The sequence below is a fragment of the Humulus lupulus genome, chromosome 2 (genome assembly GCF_963169125.1).
Source record: "Humulus lupulus chromosome 2, drHumLupu1.1, whole genome shotgun sequence".
Classification (NCBI taxonomy): domain Eukaryota; kingdom Viridiplantae; phylum Streptophyta; class Magnoliopsida; order Rosales; family Cannabaceae; genus Humulus; species Humulus lupulus.
Genome location: NC_084794.1, coordinates 275,927,653 through 275,945,289, shown reverse-complemented (window position 1 = coordinate 275,945,289; position 17,637 = coordinate 275,927,653). Strand labels below are relative to the sequence as shown.

General features: G+C 31.8%; 2 protein-coding genes across 3 annotated transcripts; one reads left to right on the top strand and one right to left on the bottom strand.

Moving 5' to 3' along the window:
• Window positions 1–7,280: 7,280 nt before the first annotated feature.
• Window positions 7,281–11,187, top strand: LOC133819476 (uncharacterized). Its single transcript, XM_062252739.1, has 3 exons — window positions 7,281–7,663; window positions 7,780–7,885; window positions 10,907–11,187. The coding sequence occupies exons 1-3, from the start codon at window positions 7,487–7,489 to the stop codon at window positions 10,987–10,989; spliced, it is 366 nt and encodes a 121-aa protein (XP_062108723.1). The 5' UTR covers window positions 7,281–7,486; the 3' UTR covers window positions 10,990–11,187.
• A 3,364-nt stretch (window positions 11,188–14,551) lies between these two features.
• LOC133819474 (FCS-Like Zinc finger 15) lies at window positions 14,552–15,827 on the bottom strand. Of its 2 annotated transcripts, none has more exons than XM_062252737.1 (2): window positions 15,398–15,827; window positions 14,552–15,171 (listed from the first exon to the last, which is right to left on the bottom strand). In XM_062252737.1, exons 1-2 carry the CDS (start codon window positions 15,673–15,675, stop codon window positions 14,952–14,954), a joined length of 498 nt encoding a protein of 165 aa, XP_062108721.1. In that variant the 5' UTR covers window positions 15,676–15,827; the 3' UTR covers window positions 14,552–14,951. The 2 variants fall into 2 exon arrangements, with proteins under 2 accessions (XP_062108721.1, XP_062108722.1); XM_062252738.1 differs by having other exon boundaries at window positions 14,552–15,144; window positions 15,398–15,805.
• Between the last annotated feature and the right edge of the window lie 1,810 nt (window positions 15,828–17,637).

The window sequence follows — 17,637 nt, the reverse complement described above, 5'->3', positions numbered from 1 at the left end:
AGGGATTGCGAGTCTGGGCCCCCACCGATTTTCTGAAAACTGTGAAATCTAACAAAAAGGAAAAATGTGAGAGCCCATAACTTAGAAACAATGGAGATAAGAAAATTTTGTCTCGAACCTTGTAATTCTGAGCTTAACCATTGCTTGTAAAAAATCTCAAATTCATTCTTTTTCATCCAAATGTCTTAAAAATCCTAAAAACACAAAATAAACTAATTAAACATATACAAATAAATAATCAAGTGCATAATCATAGAATAATAATGAATTAAAAATAGACAAATTCCATAATTATCAATAAGCTGATTTCATACAATTTACCAAACACTTTTATTGCACAACCTTTTCAGAAAGTAGCTTTTAGCTTTTCTAAAAGCTGTCCCAAACAAGCCCTTAATTCAATAAAACGACCAGTCTCAAAAGATAATCTAAAAGTGTCAATGGCTTCAACTCGAACTACTTTATCATCGCCAATATAAATGAATCTTTCAACATCACTTGTCGGTCGGCTCCAAATGCAACCCTGCATAGAAACACTTGAGTAGTAGCACAATAACCTACCTACCAAGTATTGCTAGGTACATAAGTCAAATTAACTTCATAACAAACATAGGTGAACAATCTACCTTCTTTATACACCATGCGATGCATTTGGAACATTTCTTCTTCACATGCCCAAGTTTCTTGCAAAAGAAGCAGGTAAGTCCCTCATCCCGAGTCTTTTGTTTCTTGGGTTGTGAAGTTCCCATTGTAGTTTCCTTATCCTGAGTCCTCTTTCTCTTGTTGCTCTTTGAGATAGTTGCAACATGAGCACTTTCAGTCTTTTCAGGCTTCAATCTATCTTCTTCTTGCACACAGTGTGAAATGAGCTCATTAAGAGTCCATTTGTCCTTTTGAGTGTTATAGCAAACTATAAATTGACCATAGTGTGCTAGAAGGGATATAAGTACCAAATGCATAAGCAAGTCATGAGTCAAGTCAAGCTTCAGTGCCTTAAGTTTGGAAGCAATGTTAGACATCTCCATACTGTACTCCATAATGTTTCCTTTTCCTTTATACCTCATCTTGACAAGGTCAGCTAAAATCTTGCTTGTCTCAGCCTTTTCGTTATTTGCAAAACGTTTCTCAATTTCTTCAAGGAAACCCTTTACATATACCACCCCTTAATTCTTTTAGAATGCTGCATTTTAGCATCATTAGACTTAAGCGATTAGAACGTTCCCACTTCTCAAAGTTCGCCTTTTCATTAGCAGAGTTTTTCTCCGTAATAGGAGTAGGTTGTTCTTTCCTTAAAGCATAGTCTAAATCCATGCAGTCGAGAACCAACCGAATGTTATCTTTCTAGCTCTTAAAGTTTGTGTCGCTAAGCACAAGTATCGAGTCTATGTTGGCAGTAATATTAGCAACAAAAGCAGTAACTAATAAATTCAATACAAACAAATAGCATAAGCTCACTTAATAGAAATTCATGTCATAACATACAAAATAATAAAACAAAATATAATAGTCATGTTAGACACAAATTTCAATCAACTGTAGTGATGAACCTATTTAAACAAGATACCAGCACAACATTGTTGTTTAGTCTTTGGATAGAAACATCAATTTGTAAGTGGTACTCTCCATGTAGAAATCAAATGCTGATAATAAATCTAGTCAAACAATAACCTTTCTTTGGGTCGGTATATTGTTCACATAGAAACTTTATAATTATCACCCACTCAATCCTCGCAAGTGCATTTGTTGTTTGGCCAACCAATGACCTTTCTTTGGGTCGAACATTGATCACATAAAGAAATATACACATCCTATTATCTCAAAATAAATAAATCTATGCAAAAGCGATTACTTTGGCAACATTTTACTTCAATTAATTTATTTCAAAATAAAGGACAGAAAAAATTAAGCAAGTGCTTAAATACAAAATTTAAAGCAAAAATAAAAAGTTTGATATTTTCAATTTCTTATAATGACCAACAAATATAAAGATGAGAAAATTACAACTTCATATTTCTAGCTATATGCATATAATTTTTATGAATTAAAAAAACTTAAATTCATAAAATATTAATCTAAATTATAAAAAAATAATTATGCAATCAAAATAAATATATGTATATACACCATTTTAAAAAAATAAGAAATACCAACAATCTAATTCAAAGCAGTACAACATTATTAGAATCAAAATTAGGCATTATAGGCTTTTAACTTCTCCACTTAATAAACATGAATATCAATCAACAATGATTTCATTTAGGGAATCAGAATGTTAAATAACCATACAATTTAAAATAAACCAGAGACATTATCATATATATAAATGAAACATTAAGTATTTAACAATTAAAAAATTGTCTCTTTGACAAAGAAGCCGCAGAAAAATATAAATCATTGAACCACAAGATAGGTTCCAACAAAAACTTTAATGGCTCCAAAAATTCATAAAAGAATAACAATTAATGTATGATATATATACACATGCACTTCATACCTCGATTGTAGATTTCATGGAGAAAGAATTAAATAATTAATGTTCCAACTGGAACTTATTAATCCGAATCAAACCAAAGGCATAAATTAAAATATATATCATACAAATTATAATGACCCGAAAGAGAGAAAACCGAATAGTCTCATCACATAAACCAAATTTGATTGGGAAATTTCAATTTATATGCTTGATAAAAGTTATAATTACAAAAAAATGTTAGGCATATTAAAATTTTCAAAATAATGCTATTTTTTTGGTATTTTATCCAAAATGCTCTTACCATTTCTTCCTCACTTTTCACTCCTCATTTCTCTCTTCTCTCATCTCTCATCTCTCTTCCTTCTCTCTCTCTCTCTCTCTCTTATTTCACTCTTTCACACCTCACACCACCACCAACACCACCACCACACTAAATATTATATTTTGAACAGATTTGGACATGATTTTTGGGTTTTTTTTGGCGATTTTTTTCAGATCAGAAACTCTGAAATCTGTAGAAAATCTACCTTGCTCGATAGTGGTTCGATGGTGCTCGATGCCAGCTCGATGGGACCTTCAAAATCATGATTTTTCATGAAAAAATGACTTAGCTCGATGGTGGTTCGATGGTAGCTCGATAGTGGCTCGATGATGCTTGATGTCAGCTCGATGAGACCTTCAAAATCATGATTTTTCATGAAAAAATGACTTAGCTCAATGGTAGCTCGATAGTGGTTCGATGGTGCTCGATACAATTCTTGTAAGAGACATAATTTTTCACTCGGGTATCCGTTTGGAGTGATTTTTTTTTTTGATTTTGGGTATTTTTTTAAGACCTACACGTTTGACATGTTAATATGCACATTTGTGAAGTGTAACACTTGTAAAAAATACAAAAGTGCAAACATACCTTATGTTTAAGACATCTTTTGGTATATTTTTAAGTTTTAAACTTCCCAAATGTACATATGAGCATGTTAAACGTATAGATCTTGAAAAAATACCAAAAAAAAAAAAAAAAATCACCCCAAATAGACACCCAAATGAAAAATGATGTCTCTTGCAAGAATTGCATCAAGCACCATCGAACCATTATCAAGCTACCATCGAACCACCATCGAGCTAAGTCATTTTTTCATGAAAATCTTGATCTTGAAGACCCCAGCGAATGGTGGCTCGATGGTGCTCGATGCCAGCTCGATGAGACCTTCAAAATCATGATTTTTCATGAAAAAATGTCTTAGCTCGATGGTGGTTCGTTGGTAGCTCGATAGTGGCTCGATGGTGCTCGATGCAATTCTTGTAAGAGACATAATTTTTCACTTGGGTGTCCGTTTGGGGTGATTTTTTTTTATTTTGGGTATTTTTTCAAGATCTACATGTTTGACATGTTAATATGCACATTTGAGAACTTTAAAACTTAAAAATATACCAAAAGATGTCTTAAACATGAGGTATGTTTGCACTTTTATATTTTTTACTAGTGTTACAATTCACAAATGTGCATATTAACATGTCAAACGTGTAGATCTTGAAAAAATACCAAAAATAAAAAAAATCACCCCAAACGGACACCCGAGTGAAAAATTATGTCTCTTACAAGAATTGCATCGAGCACCATCGAGCACTATCGAGCCACTATCGAGCTACCATCGAACCACCATCGAGCTAAGTCATTTTTTCATGAAAAAACATGATTTTGAAGGTCTCATCGAGCTGGCATCGAGCACCATCGAGCCACTATCGAGCTACTATCGAACCACCATCAAGCAAAATCATTTTTCATGAAAAATCATGATTTTGAAGGTCTCATCGAGCTAGCATCGAGCACCATCGAACCACCAACAAGCAAGGTCGATTTTCTGCAGATTTCAGAGTTTCAGATCTGAAAAAAAAAAAAAACTAAAAAATCATGTCCAAATCTGTTCGAAATATAAAATTTAGTGTGGTGGTGGTGTTGTGAGGTGAGAGAGAGTGAAATATGAGAGAGAGAGAGAGAGAGGGAAGAGAGAAGAGAGAAATGAGAAGTGAGGAGGAAGTAGAAAGTGCATTTTGGGTAAAGTGCCAAAAAATAGCATTATTTTGTAATTTTTAATATGCATAACATTTTTTTGTAATTATAAAAATGATTAAGCATACAAATTGAAATTTCCCATTTGATTCCATAAATCCAACAACATATCATATAATCATGATTAATGAAAATACACATATTTTGAATCAAATCCCTAAAACCATATGGATTCATAAAACAAACTTAAATCATGTGTATAAACAAAGAATTCAATAATAACAATTAATATGATCAAACCTAATGATCTAACATAAAGCAAGGCTTTGATACTACTTGTTCAGACTGAATTTAAATATACACAAATTATAGATTTACGTAAGATTATCCAGATTTCACAATAAACCAATAAAATAGCATACATGATTCCATAATGTTGGATATAATAAATGATTATGAATTTATGGTCTTCCACAAACTAATATTTTCTCTCTATGGTCTCACTCAATTGATGGAAATAGAGTAGGAGAGTTGATGAGAGATTGGCATTAGGACCAAACCCTCTAGCATTTCTTATATAGTAATCTAATTAGAACCTCATTAATCCTAATTAGGTTTACTATTTGTATTACACATTACAAAGCCTATACACATAACATGTTTATTTGAGCTCCTTTGATTATATCACTTAGTTAGCCCAAGTTAGAATATTAACTTAAATAAAATTGTCTTGTTAGCCAACATATTGAGTTATTAAAAAATAATCAGTGGCAAACACCATAGTTTCCTTACATGTAAAGTTTAGTTTTGTCTAGATCCATAGATTTTAGTGTGATTTATGTCTAAGTTACATATATCATTTATTAAATTAAATTATGTTACCTGTCTCAAGGAATTGTTGTATTATTTTACTTTCATGAATAAAAAATTTGTTTCTTATAGCATTGTTCCTGCTCTCTTGCATCTCACCAAAGTCAGCTAGGATTTTCAGGTACTTCCACCATATAACCTTGAATACAATTCAGATTGGGAGTTTCAAACTACTAGAGAGTGAATTTCCCTTAAGATTATATGTGGAATAAGGATGTATAGACATCAAAGTTATGTGGGATATCAAGAAGCTGAGACCCTGTTGTTGAGACCGTGAGGCAAGTCAAAATAAACAGGAGGTAAAGGGAAAGAGAGATATTGAAGAACAAAGGGATATATTGAGACCCAGATATAATTTTGATTTACTTGAAGATTTGTTGTTAGATTCCAATCTTGAGGATTCTTGTTTGGATGGTGATTGTCAAATGGCTACTAAGATTGATGATCAACCTACAAGAAACAAAGGATTGATCAATGTGAAAACTTTGAAGCAGCTCTTCTTTAAGCTTCTCGAACAATATTCAGTTTCTGATAAACTTGAGGTAAATAGTCATATTATTCATTTTCAATATATCTGAGTAGTGCAAAATTTCATTAACTTATAAGTATATAATTTTGTAGAATAGCTATAAATATAAATCTACTAAGATTATTACTATTCCAGATAATTTGTGATATGATATGGATGACTGGGGAGAATATGCCATGTGAATTGAGGATGTGCCATAAAGACTGCACTATTCATGTCATTACAACCAAGAAGGTTGCAAGAAAAGGAGTGTAAATGATCTAAGCAGATTACAAGAGACACATATGAACCAGTGACTGATTTTGATTCTGAGAAAATGCCATGTTAATCCTAATGGAGATCACCTTCTTGCCCAGACATTTGAAGAGCATCTTTGCTCTACAGCAGAAGCAGTTGCAGAAGTACTAGATTCTTTAGCCTCAAGAGATGAGCCTATAGGAAATGGAAGCAGTTTCCATCAACAATATGAACTTGCTTCCATAAACAAAATAGGCTTGTCAATAACCTTAGAATTATGCATTTTGTGTATGCAGACGCTGAAGCTGAAACTTTGCTCAGATGTCAAAGCTTAGAATTGCTCTAGAAGGTTGAAGCAGCCGACTGCTCTTTTGTATAGCTTTGCAGAGGATACTTCTATTCTTTGGGTAGCTATTTTTTGTCATTTCATTCTTCTATAAATATAAATATATGTATATTAGATCAGATCTTTTATCCCCTGATGAACCGAATTCTGAACCTAATGATGGAGATCTTCAAAATGCCAAGAGGGTAAGAAGAGACAGAACTGTACAAGACTCATTAAGGAGACCTGTCGTTTTTACATAATGCTTTTCCCTTCTTTTTAAGAGCCATTTCCTCTTTAAGATCAGAAACTTAAACCGCATAGCTGTTGTAGTTGAATACTAGCTTTCGGGTATTGACCATTAATTACACTTTTGAGAGCCTAAGTAAGTACAAGAATATGGTAATATTCTAGGCCATAAATGATTACATGCCAAATTCATCATTTTATTTAATGAGGGTAAAAGTAAAACCCCATTTTGTGATTTGCTAATCCATTGCAAAACTTTAATTATTTATTATTATTATTTTCAAAAGAAGACATTTTTATCATCTTTCTTTGCCAACTTGGTACGCAACCCTCTTACAAAATAAATAAAAGCCTTATCTAAATTTAATTATTTCGAATACATATAAATAGTATTAATTGATTGATTTGATTCTTTAAATTATGTGGTGGAATAAATACTTTATATTTTTTTATAAATTAGACAATACCATCTATTTAATTATTCATTATTTGAATTTTTTTTAATACTAATGGCAATTTATTGACTGAAATAATGTATTTTATTAGCTAGAAGAAGCTTCAATAATAAGATTCTGTGACAGTAAATTTATACGCTTAACTCTTTTTTTGCTAGCCTTTCCTTACCAAACCACACTGTAAAAACTTGAAGAGTGCGAGAGTGAGAGAGAGCTTTTCTCTTTCTCATTATTGTTGTAGAAAATCTCTCTTTTTTTTTTTTGGTGATTGTGAAGAAAATCATTGTTAAGTTGTACCAAATCGTTTTGAGTAGCACCTAAGCAAAACCAGCTGAAAATGAACGAAGACGCCAAGAGAAGCGTCCCCGGAGCTCCGACGGCCAAGCTCAACTCCGACGACAGAAAACCCTTGTCGGCCGCCGCCACCGCTGCACCAGCCGGAAAGCGTGTGGTCATCAAGAGCGCTGACATGTTTGGCGACATGCAGAAGGAGGCTATCGACATCGCCATCGCTGTTAGCTCCTTTTCTACTCATGTTTTCGTTTTTGTTAAGCTTAATTCTCTAATGGGCATCGTTTTCAATAAGAAATTCGTTTGATTTCGGATGGGGTTTTTGGTTTTGATTTGCAGGCGTTTGAGAAGAATGGTGTGGAGAAGGATGTTGCAGAACATATAAAGAAAGAATTCGATAAGAAGCACGGACCCACTTGGCATTGCATCGTCGGTCGAAATTTTGGTAATTCTCTTCTGTCTTTCATTGTTTTTTCTTGGTTTTATATGGTGGGTATTGTTCAGATTTAGCATATAATGATGATCAACCTATTGAAAAGCCCGTATGCTTGTTAGTTTCCATTTGGGGTTTTCTTTAATTTTTTTAGTTGAGTAGCGAGTAATAGGGTTGTGCGATTAGAAGTGTGCAGATCTAAGCATTGGTCAATTGTTATTCTGTTTGTCCTTTGGTTTTAGCAAGTTCATTTGGCTTAGAAATTTGTTCAAGCTTCTAGCCTTAATTTTGTAGAAGTTATTCCGTTGTTTTGGCTACTCTTTTCATTTACTAAACATTTTTATCCCCATTATAAGGTGGGTCTATTTCTAGAATGTAAAATGTAAATGTGTTTATTGTTCCCTTACATAATATGGGTTCATTGTAAATATATTTTGTGGACATCATTTATTGTCTTTCTTATATTACATAGGCCCTTCCCTAGCTCGTTGAGTCTGTATAAGAAGAGCATGCTAGGCATATAATTAATACAGCAGTATGGAATGGATTAATGAAATTCTTACCATGTTCCTCATTCGGAAATCTAAGTATTAATGATCATACTCGATTAGTGGTTTACCATTGAATGACTGGACCACAGGCCAGTATGATTGATGTTCTGAATTTGGTCTGTGCAACTTGTCTGTAAACACATCTGTAATAGATAAATTACTCTGGCACATTCTTGATCTCAAACGCACTGGGTTTCGTTTTGTTCCTGTAGTTCAAGGTTACCATAAAAGTCCATTCCTTAATGACATAAGATCAGATTCATCTTTGTTTACCGAGCATGGTCTTAAGTTAAGATCCTACCCATCTTATGGCTCAAGTTAGTTATGGTTGACATCAAGTATAATGAGCGCCAAGGGAAGAGGTCATTCACCTATCTTTACTTTATTAGTCAATCTCTTCAACTCTTCCCTTTTTTTCTATAGATTATCGAGTTAGTTCTACAATGAAATAGATAGGTTGTATTTTTCTACCTTTTTAGTGTACTCCTGGAAAGTTTTTAATATTGGAAGAGTAATCTGATATCTTTAGGTGGGAAATCATTGTGAACTTTTAACTAGATCCATTTAATATAAGTAGATGTGTTCACTGGTTCAATGCTTCAACATTATATTTCATCCGGCTTTATTGCTTTTTCATGTTATAATTAATCTGATCTGCATGAAGATTGTTTTCAAAATCTCATCCAACAATTCATACCTAATTTTTGTAATTACAATCAATTCTTTATGAGTGCTTATAGTGTTTGGTTATATTGGTCATTATATTTAAGTTCAAGCAAGGGTTATTAGCATGAATGTTTTTGTAGAAAAATATAATCTTGATTGTTATTTTTATTTTCATTTTTAAAGGAATAGCCTTTAAATAGGATATTCTAGGTATAAACTAATTTACACATTATTTACTTCTTACCAGTAAAACACTAACTAATGAACTGTAAAACAATAGCAAATAATTTAGATTATTTCTACCTCCTCCCTCAAGCTGGTGCATACAAGTGCCACATGCCCAGCTTGCACACTTGCTCATCAAAGCCTTCTTTTGATAATCTTTTTGTTAGCAAATGAGCAGCTTGTTGTTGTTTGCTTGGCACATAAACAACATATAGTTCTTTTTCTTCAATTTGTTCTTTTATGAAATGACAGTCCACTTCCACATGTTTGGTTCTATCATGATGAAATGGATTGTATGCTATATTAATAGCTGATTTTTTGTGGTTGTATAGTTTCAAAGGATTCGTCCTTTGAAGTTGTAGTTCTTCAAGAACTCGTTTGATCCAGATGAATTCACATACTCCTTCTTGAGCAAGAGCTCTAAGCTTAGCTTCAGCTTTGCATCTTGCGACAACAGGTTGTTTCTTACTTCTCCAAATAACAAGGTTTCCCCATACCTTGATACAATATCCAGATGTTGTTTTTCTGTCCTCAATTGAACCTACCCAATCTGCATCTGTGAAAGCTTGTATGACTCTTTCTCCAGTTTTTTTAACATACCTTTTCCTGGTGTCTCCTGACCAAATTTAAGAGTTGAAATTGTACTCAGCCTATTTAAAGGCTATTCCTTTAGAAATGAAAATAACAATGACGAGTTTATTTTTCTACATTTATATTAGTACAATTTCAACTCTTATATTTGGTGGTCAGGAGGTACAAGATTCAGTATTTCTGCGTTTATATTAGAAAGAAGCTGGTATATGTTACATATATTAAGTTATGAGTAATGACTGGTACGCTCAAATATTACAATCAAACATTCTGCTAAGTCATGTTGCATGACTTGTTAACGTTAAAAGATGTTACAGTAATGTTGCATGACTTTTTAACGTTAAAATGATGTTACATTAATGAGTGTAATGTTTGTTTGCTCTATTATTACTCAAAAGTTACCAGTCCATTAGATTTACATTTTTGGCATTTTTGTTTGTGGTTGGAAAAATAGAATGTACTTGCATAATGTTCGAGTCTTGTAGTTGGAGTAACCTTAGCATGTGGTTTTGCTTTAGGAATTTAAAGTGAGAAGTATACTAGTGGCCATGGACTTAGTCGTGAGTCAAATTCTTTCCTTTCTGCAAAGCAATAATGCATTCATTTCAATTTATTTTTGATTATTTGAAGAGTAAAATGTCAGCAGATGGAACACTATCAATTATAACTTTGTAAGATTTCCTTTGAAACTTTAGTACTTACTGTCTAAAAGTGAATTTCCATGAAGCTTTTGGTAATTTCCAATGAAGCCCCAATCGGATTTGGAATGAACTGTGAATACACTGGGAAACTATATTCCCTGATTTCGGTCTAGCTGCATCTGTTTGATAATCTTCTTCTTTAAGATGTTTAAACAAATAACAGCAGTTTGCTTCATCTTCTTTCCACAGAGACATTTGGTTATTTCTTGGATATAATGTTGAAAGAACAAATTTATATGTCTCTTGAATGAATTACGTTCATGGTCTTCAGTCTTCTTTTCTTGCATTTCTTTTCGCAGGTTCATACGTCACTCACGAGACAAACCACTTTGTTTATTTCTACTTGGATCAGAAAGCAGTTTTGCTGTTCAAATCTGGCTAAGGATTGTTGTGATGTTGAGAAAGAAGAGAAGGTGATGAGGCTGTGATTATGATCATATGATTAAATAGCACTTGTATGTATTATTTGAAATACTCTACCACCTAAACCAGTTTCTGAACACTCTTGTGCTTAACTTGTAAAATATCACTTCCTTTGGCTTTGGACTTTAGATATATGACTTTCCATCTTTCTATTGAATTGTTTCACTTCTCTATATTGCTAAATCACAATAAACATTCTCAGATTCCTAAAGAGCTGATGAACATGAATATGGGACAATGTTAGTTGTTCCATTTCCATGAAAATTATTCTTAAGTGGTTCTTACTTCTTAATGTCACATCAATGATTCATTTTCAGATTATACGACTAGGGAGTAACAGATAATATATTATCAAGGGGTTTTGTCCTTTGAAGGATGCATTTTGTTTATTCCATAGACTGCCAGATTAATGGTTGTATTGAATGGATGGTCAGATTAATGGTTGAATTGATTGGACAATTATTAATCAGTGAAAGTTAAAGTATATGAAATCTTAATCTAAACATATGAAACAAAATCAAATCTTAATCTAAACATATAAAACAAAATCAGTCAAATATATCAAATCTTAATCCAAACATATAAAGGAAAGCCTACATTACAAAATCCAAAACCATATTATTCATGAATGTAAAACAAAAAATGAGATCACGATCATCATGACCCCAAATCTCAATGACATGTTATTAAAGTCTTTTACACCATCCAACTTGTATAAAAGATGCTTCTAGGAAATAGAGATAAACTCCCTGAACAATCTTGTTACCTTCTTAGGAAGCTAAAACACATTGTGGAAAATAATGGTTTTTGTCTGACAGAATCAGAAGACATTAATGCTGATACTAAGGAAGATAGAATCTCCATATACTAACAGAAGATCAGAATGTGTGGATATGGTATCTGTATTCCATTAAAAGGAAGATATTTTTATCATATTTGGTGTCGTCTTGATTATCCTTTATGCTTTCTTCAGTTGAACATCTTTTTCAATTCTTGTACTATTACAAGAAATAGAGTCTCTGTATTATCAATCAGCCCTTTGCTTTTGTTTTTGCAAACAAGTCCCTAGTAAAAAAAAAGTTGCAATTTTTAAGCTTTGCAGCATATTTCTCTCTTTAATACGAGATTCCCTTGCCTAATTTAACACGTCTGTAATCTACAATTAGAAAGATGAAAAGTCATTGGTATTCTTTATAAGAAACCTACAGTGGCATTGTTTGAACTTAGGGAGCAAGAATAGCCGTACAAGTAGCTAATACTACTACTACTATTACTCTTTCTTCTTTTGCTTTTTTACCCCAACTTTTTTTAATAAAACTTGCCCAAAAAATGTTTGCAAACTTAGATGCATTCTCTCTGGGAAAATCCCAACAGGTTAAAGCCAACCTTGGTTCCTTTATACAGTGAGACAATAACATAAAGAAATATAAGAAAGTGGTACATACCCTCAATCTCTTCTTCTCACCCCTTGTAATGCTTTTCTTAAGGTTCTAACTTTTGCTTTTATATATATATATATATATATATATATATGTAAAACTGCATTGACAAGCTCAAAGAAAGAAAAAAAAAAAAGTTTAGATTCCATGGTCTTGATTCTCATTCCTCGTGATATTATGCTTTGAAAATCAATATTATTCATATCACAAAAAAACAAGCATAAAAAATGGCAAGTGGTTATGTATTGCTCACTAACTCATTCTTGCTTGATGATTTATCTTTACCATTTACCAGGATATCCCAATTGAAATCAAATTGATCTTATTTGCACGGTACATATCTGAGATATATTTGCATTATCTTTAATCAAAACAAAATCAAATCTCATCGTACCAAGTGCAACCAAGAGCATGGGCTACCATATTTTTTCTATGATGATAAATGTAGCAACCACCATCTCTTATCTTCAACAGCAATGCTAAGTATACGCAAAACCTACACACTAATGCCTCATGTTTTAAATTATACATAAAAATATTATGGTATCCTTTTAATTAATTTTTATAGTTTAAAATACCTATCTAAATCTTCTTTCATTTTTCTGTCCCTCCACATCTCTAACAACTTAAAAAACAGATAAATGTTAAATACAATCTATATTACATTCTTTTTTATACTTTCTTAAATCAATAAATAACATTTTAAATCAATAAATAACACGTGGATTATTTGAAAAAATATTAAAATATAAAAAATTAAATAATATCCACTTGTCATACAAAGATAAAAAAAAATGTAAAAAAAAGTCAAATAAAGAGTGTACTTAGAGTGCAAAAGCTTTTGCTCTTTTGATTGGACTAAACTAGATGTAAGATCTTAGTCTTGAAATTTGTGCTGTGTTTTCAGACTTTCTCTCCCTTGTTATGATTATTAATAATAATGTTAGTCTCAATTATAATAAAACAACTTATAGTATAGTTAACTAAGCATGTCCTTAAGTTAGACACCGAGCTTGTAATGAAATCTATCTATTTCTCATGCTTTTTTTTCAATTTTAATATAATTCAATCATTTGTAATAATAATTTATTAATTCATAATAAATAAACAAATTATCAAATTAGATGGGGAGGAATGGAGGATTTTCCATTCCATATAAATAACATTTAGTAGAATAATGTATTAACGTGAACAGTTTACAAATGTACTTAACTGTGCTTTCTTAAAGGATGAAAATCCTTAAAGATGAGTAAATGCATGGCTGCCTATGTCTTAAAATATTAAAAATTAAACTCATCTGTAAATTATGAAGGGAACTATTGCCAACATCTTCTAACTTCGTACAACCATTAAAACTATAGATATGGACCTTTTTAAACATTTCTCTTTATATATACAATATATATATATATATAAGCTTTAATGATCAAAACGACCAAAATTACCATGCTTGTGAATCTTAATGAGGCGTACCCACCTCAGGACAAAGTGTTCGAAACCTCAAGAACGAAAATATGGGTGAAGTTAAAAGCATTGTTGGTCCTACTCTGTCCTTTTTTTTTCAATTCATAATTACATATACATGCTTAGACATATATCTATATAGATAAAAGACAAAATTAGAAGGTGGTTAAGGATTAGAGCCATTGATTACCCATCAGTAAGTGTTAATGTAAGTCTCTGTAAATGTTAAGAGGCAATAGAAGAGAGTGGACCTTCAGGTACCATCCTAATAAAAAGGGCAAAAGTACAACTAGGAATTAAAGTAGTAGAATGGCTACAAAAAAGAAAAAGGTAAGAAAACCTACCCAATAGAAAGTGACAAACTAAGGGTCTCTCAAGAGTAATATAATTTTTATTTTATTTTTTCAATTCATTTTGGGACCATGACAGTGTTCCCTAAGTACTAATTCTTCATTATGTTCTCCACTATAGAGGATTGTGCAAATCACCATAAGCAAAAGTAACATTGATTTTACATTGCCATCTTGCCAAAGAACAATCACCACTATTAGTAACATATGCTTGCTTGGGAACTCAATTTTTTCTTTTTTTTCTTTTTTGGAAAAAGAAGAAAGGTGATTAATTAATAAACAACTACAGTTAATTCTCATTAAGCATACAATAAAATACCATACATGCCCTTTGTATTGTCACAACAAAAACTCCAACTATAATTCTCTTCTTTTTTCCGGGCAATAAAGAGTCAAAAGATAATATAAAACTATGGGGGAAACCCACAGATTACATGATGAGGATTGAGGAGGCCAAACCCAAATCTCCATCCAAAATAAACAAGTTAAAGGACTCTTTTGTCTTCACATTAGGAGGCAAAAACGCCAAAGGACATGAAAGTCATTACAAAATCAACCAAGGGTAAAACCGTCAAAACAGGTTTAAAGTAAAAAAATTAAAATTAAAATTAAGAACCAATTTTTATAACTGGTTTTTTTGCTCTCTCTGGCAGCAAAAAAACCCCCGCTCAGTTTCCAGCCGTGCCTTTCCGGTGCCGAGAACCAGAAGAAGATGATGACGAAGATGAAGATGAAGATGATGATGACGAAGAAGAGGGTTTCATGGCAGACAATGAACAGTTGTTCTTGAAAAGACCTTCTTCCTCGTCCATGAAAATCTGCCTGCCTCGGCACTCCACGCTGCAAAAACCCTTGTCTCCTCTGCAACACAAACACATACATATATAACTATACATATACAAACCCAACATAAGAACCAACCTTTTTCACCTTATTTTCGAAAAGCATGATCTGGGTTTCAGTCCAAATAGCCAACAAAAACCAACACAACACATAAAAACCGAAACTTGGCTCTTGGGCATGCAGTTCCAAAAGGAAGGAAATTTGAAAACCAGAGACGACAATAACACTCAAACAAAAAAAAAGTCGTCGTTTTTATCGCTTCTAGACTTACTTGTACATGTAGATGTCTTTACCGGGCAAGAGCTTCTGCTTGCAGAGAAAACAATGGTCCAGAAAAGTTGGAGTTTGAACAGAGGAAACCGAAGCAAAGCTTCTGTAAAAAGACGATGAAGAAGAAGAAGAATAAGGAGGAGGTTGATTGGTGTTGATCATGGTGGTTTTGTTAATGACTTGAGGACTCCTACTACTACTACTACTCTTACTCTTGTGAACCCTAGTACTACCACTCTGTTGGCCTTCCAAATCCAATAATATACTCAGTCCCACCATATCATTTACGTCGTTTTTGGAATTTACTGTCGTTGGTGGTGGAGAAGAGAGTCTGGCTTTGTTGTTGTGGTGTTATTTTTTGAGAGAGCAAAATAAATAAATAGAGGAGATAAAGAGAGAGAGAAAGTAGTATGGAATGGGGTTTGGGTTTGGGTTTGGGTTTGGGGTTTGGTGGGACACAACAGCTATGGAGAGAACAGTAACAAGTACGATTAGCGTAGGCAAACGATTTGACCACTATTGCTCCATAACTGCCACGTACCCTCTTTTCTTTCCATTTCAATTCTCTTTTCCTTTCTTTTGTCTTTTTCTGATTTAAGTTTATTTTCAATCTTATTACCTTCAAACTTCAATTAGGTTGTGTTCAAAAAATTGGCCAAACTGCCTAAATTGTCTAATATCATTTTGAATTGTTTGTTATATGAATTTGGTTGGTTTTTTTTTTTAACATGTCATTTTTTTATATTTAAATATAAAAAATAATAATAATAAACTGTCAAAATGTATGCAATATGCAGTTCAATTTATATAAAAACAAATTGTATTTTGTATGCAATATAATAATTTTTTTTTTTAAAAAGATAAATTGTTAAAAAATGGAAGAAAAAAAATTAGAGATTGTGTTTAAATTAATTAGGAAATTGTTTTATATATGTGTAGGAGATTTGGCATGAGAAAGTGTGTTATATTGCATGGTTTGTGTGTGAGTTGAAATACTGAAATTAAATGCGTGTTATGTACAATGTATTGAACACAAATATTGCATTTTTTCCTTTTGATTTGCCACATCATAAATTTATTATAAATATTATTATTTTGTTTGTATTTGTCATTAATTAAACAATAATATTGCTACAAAAAAAATTATTCAATAATATTCATTCTGTTGGCTTAAAAAACCTTGTGTCATACCCAATTCAAAACAGTGTGAATGAAAGTGTGATATATTAAAATTTAAGCAATAATTAATTTTTTTATTAAGGTATTATTATCATTAATTTATTGGGAAGATCTGAGTTTTTGTTCTGCTAGCTAGCTGTATGATCAGTGCATTGGAAAACCAGCCCCCATGGAAATAAATGCCTCTTCAAGGTTCAGATAATTGATTCTAAACTTAACTAAAAGGTTAAAAATAAATTATATTATATATTGTGGTTTAATTAATTTTTTCTTTTTTTTTGATTGTGATTAATTTTTCCTCTTACTCACTGAAAACTCAAGTCTTCAACCCAAAAAAATATATGAATAATAATATGTGCACTATTGTAGTGTTTTGAGATGCAAAAATGACTATTGTAGTGTTTAATATTTTTTCGGCTAGAAGGGGTACTTATCCGATCAAATCCAATATTTTTACTCATAAACAATTTAATCCAATTAAAGATTGGATATTAGAAATCATTATTCAATTCAATCAAATTACAATTGAATTTGTAATTGGATTTGATCGATTATTTTATCTTTGAACTTAAATTTTATTATGAAAGAAGTTAACAAATAAAAAAAAGCATACAAAAGAAATCGTGTAAAAAACTAAACACTATTTAGCAATAATACTAAATGAAGTCCTTACAATAACTACATTAAGTCTTCGAAATATTAAATTTAGAACACAACCATTTAAATTTAAAAGTAGCATGCATGTCAAAATTAACCAATAACTAAAGTACTTAGATGGTAACAAAATATAAACACAATAACAACAACATCTCCAAATAAGTACTAAGAGCACTCTCATCCGGTGTTCTACTTCATCCTTTAAAATACATTCCCAAAACACATATTTTTCTATTTTACCTCTAAGTTTTACATTTTACCATACATCAAATTCTCTATTTTTTTTCTCTATATCATTTAAATATTATATTTTCACACATTTTTTATTCATTTCAAATGTTTTTTTTATAATTATCAATAATATTCTTATATATTTTAATATTATAATATTGGGTTAAAGGATGA

Bases quoted from the DNA above. Each gene is read 5' to 3' on its own strand.
- LOC133819476 (XM_062252739.1), top strand. From the start codon at position 7,487: ATGAACGAAGACGCCAAGAGAAGCGTCCCCGGAGCTCCGACGGCCAAG. The intron at 7,664-7,779 runs GTTAGCTCCTTT...TTTGATTTGCAG, and splicing joins CTATCGACATCGCCATCGCT to GCGTTTGAGAAGAATGGTGT. The intron at 7,886-10,906 runs GTAATTCTCTTC...TTCTTTTCGCAG, and splicing joins CATCGTCGGTCGAAATTTTG to GTTCATACGTCACTCACGAG.
- LOC133819474 (XM_062252737.1), bottom strand. From the start codon at position 15,675: ATGGTGGGACTGAGTATATTATTGGATTTGGAAGGCCAACAGAGTGGT. The intron at 15,172-15,397 runs GTAAGTCTAGAA...GTATATGTATAG, and splicing joins AAAGACATCTACATGTACAA to TTATATATGTATGTGTTTGT.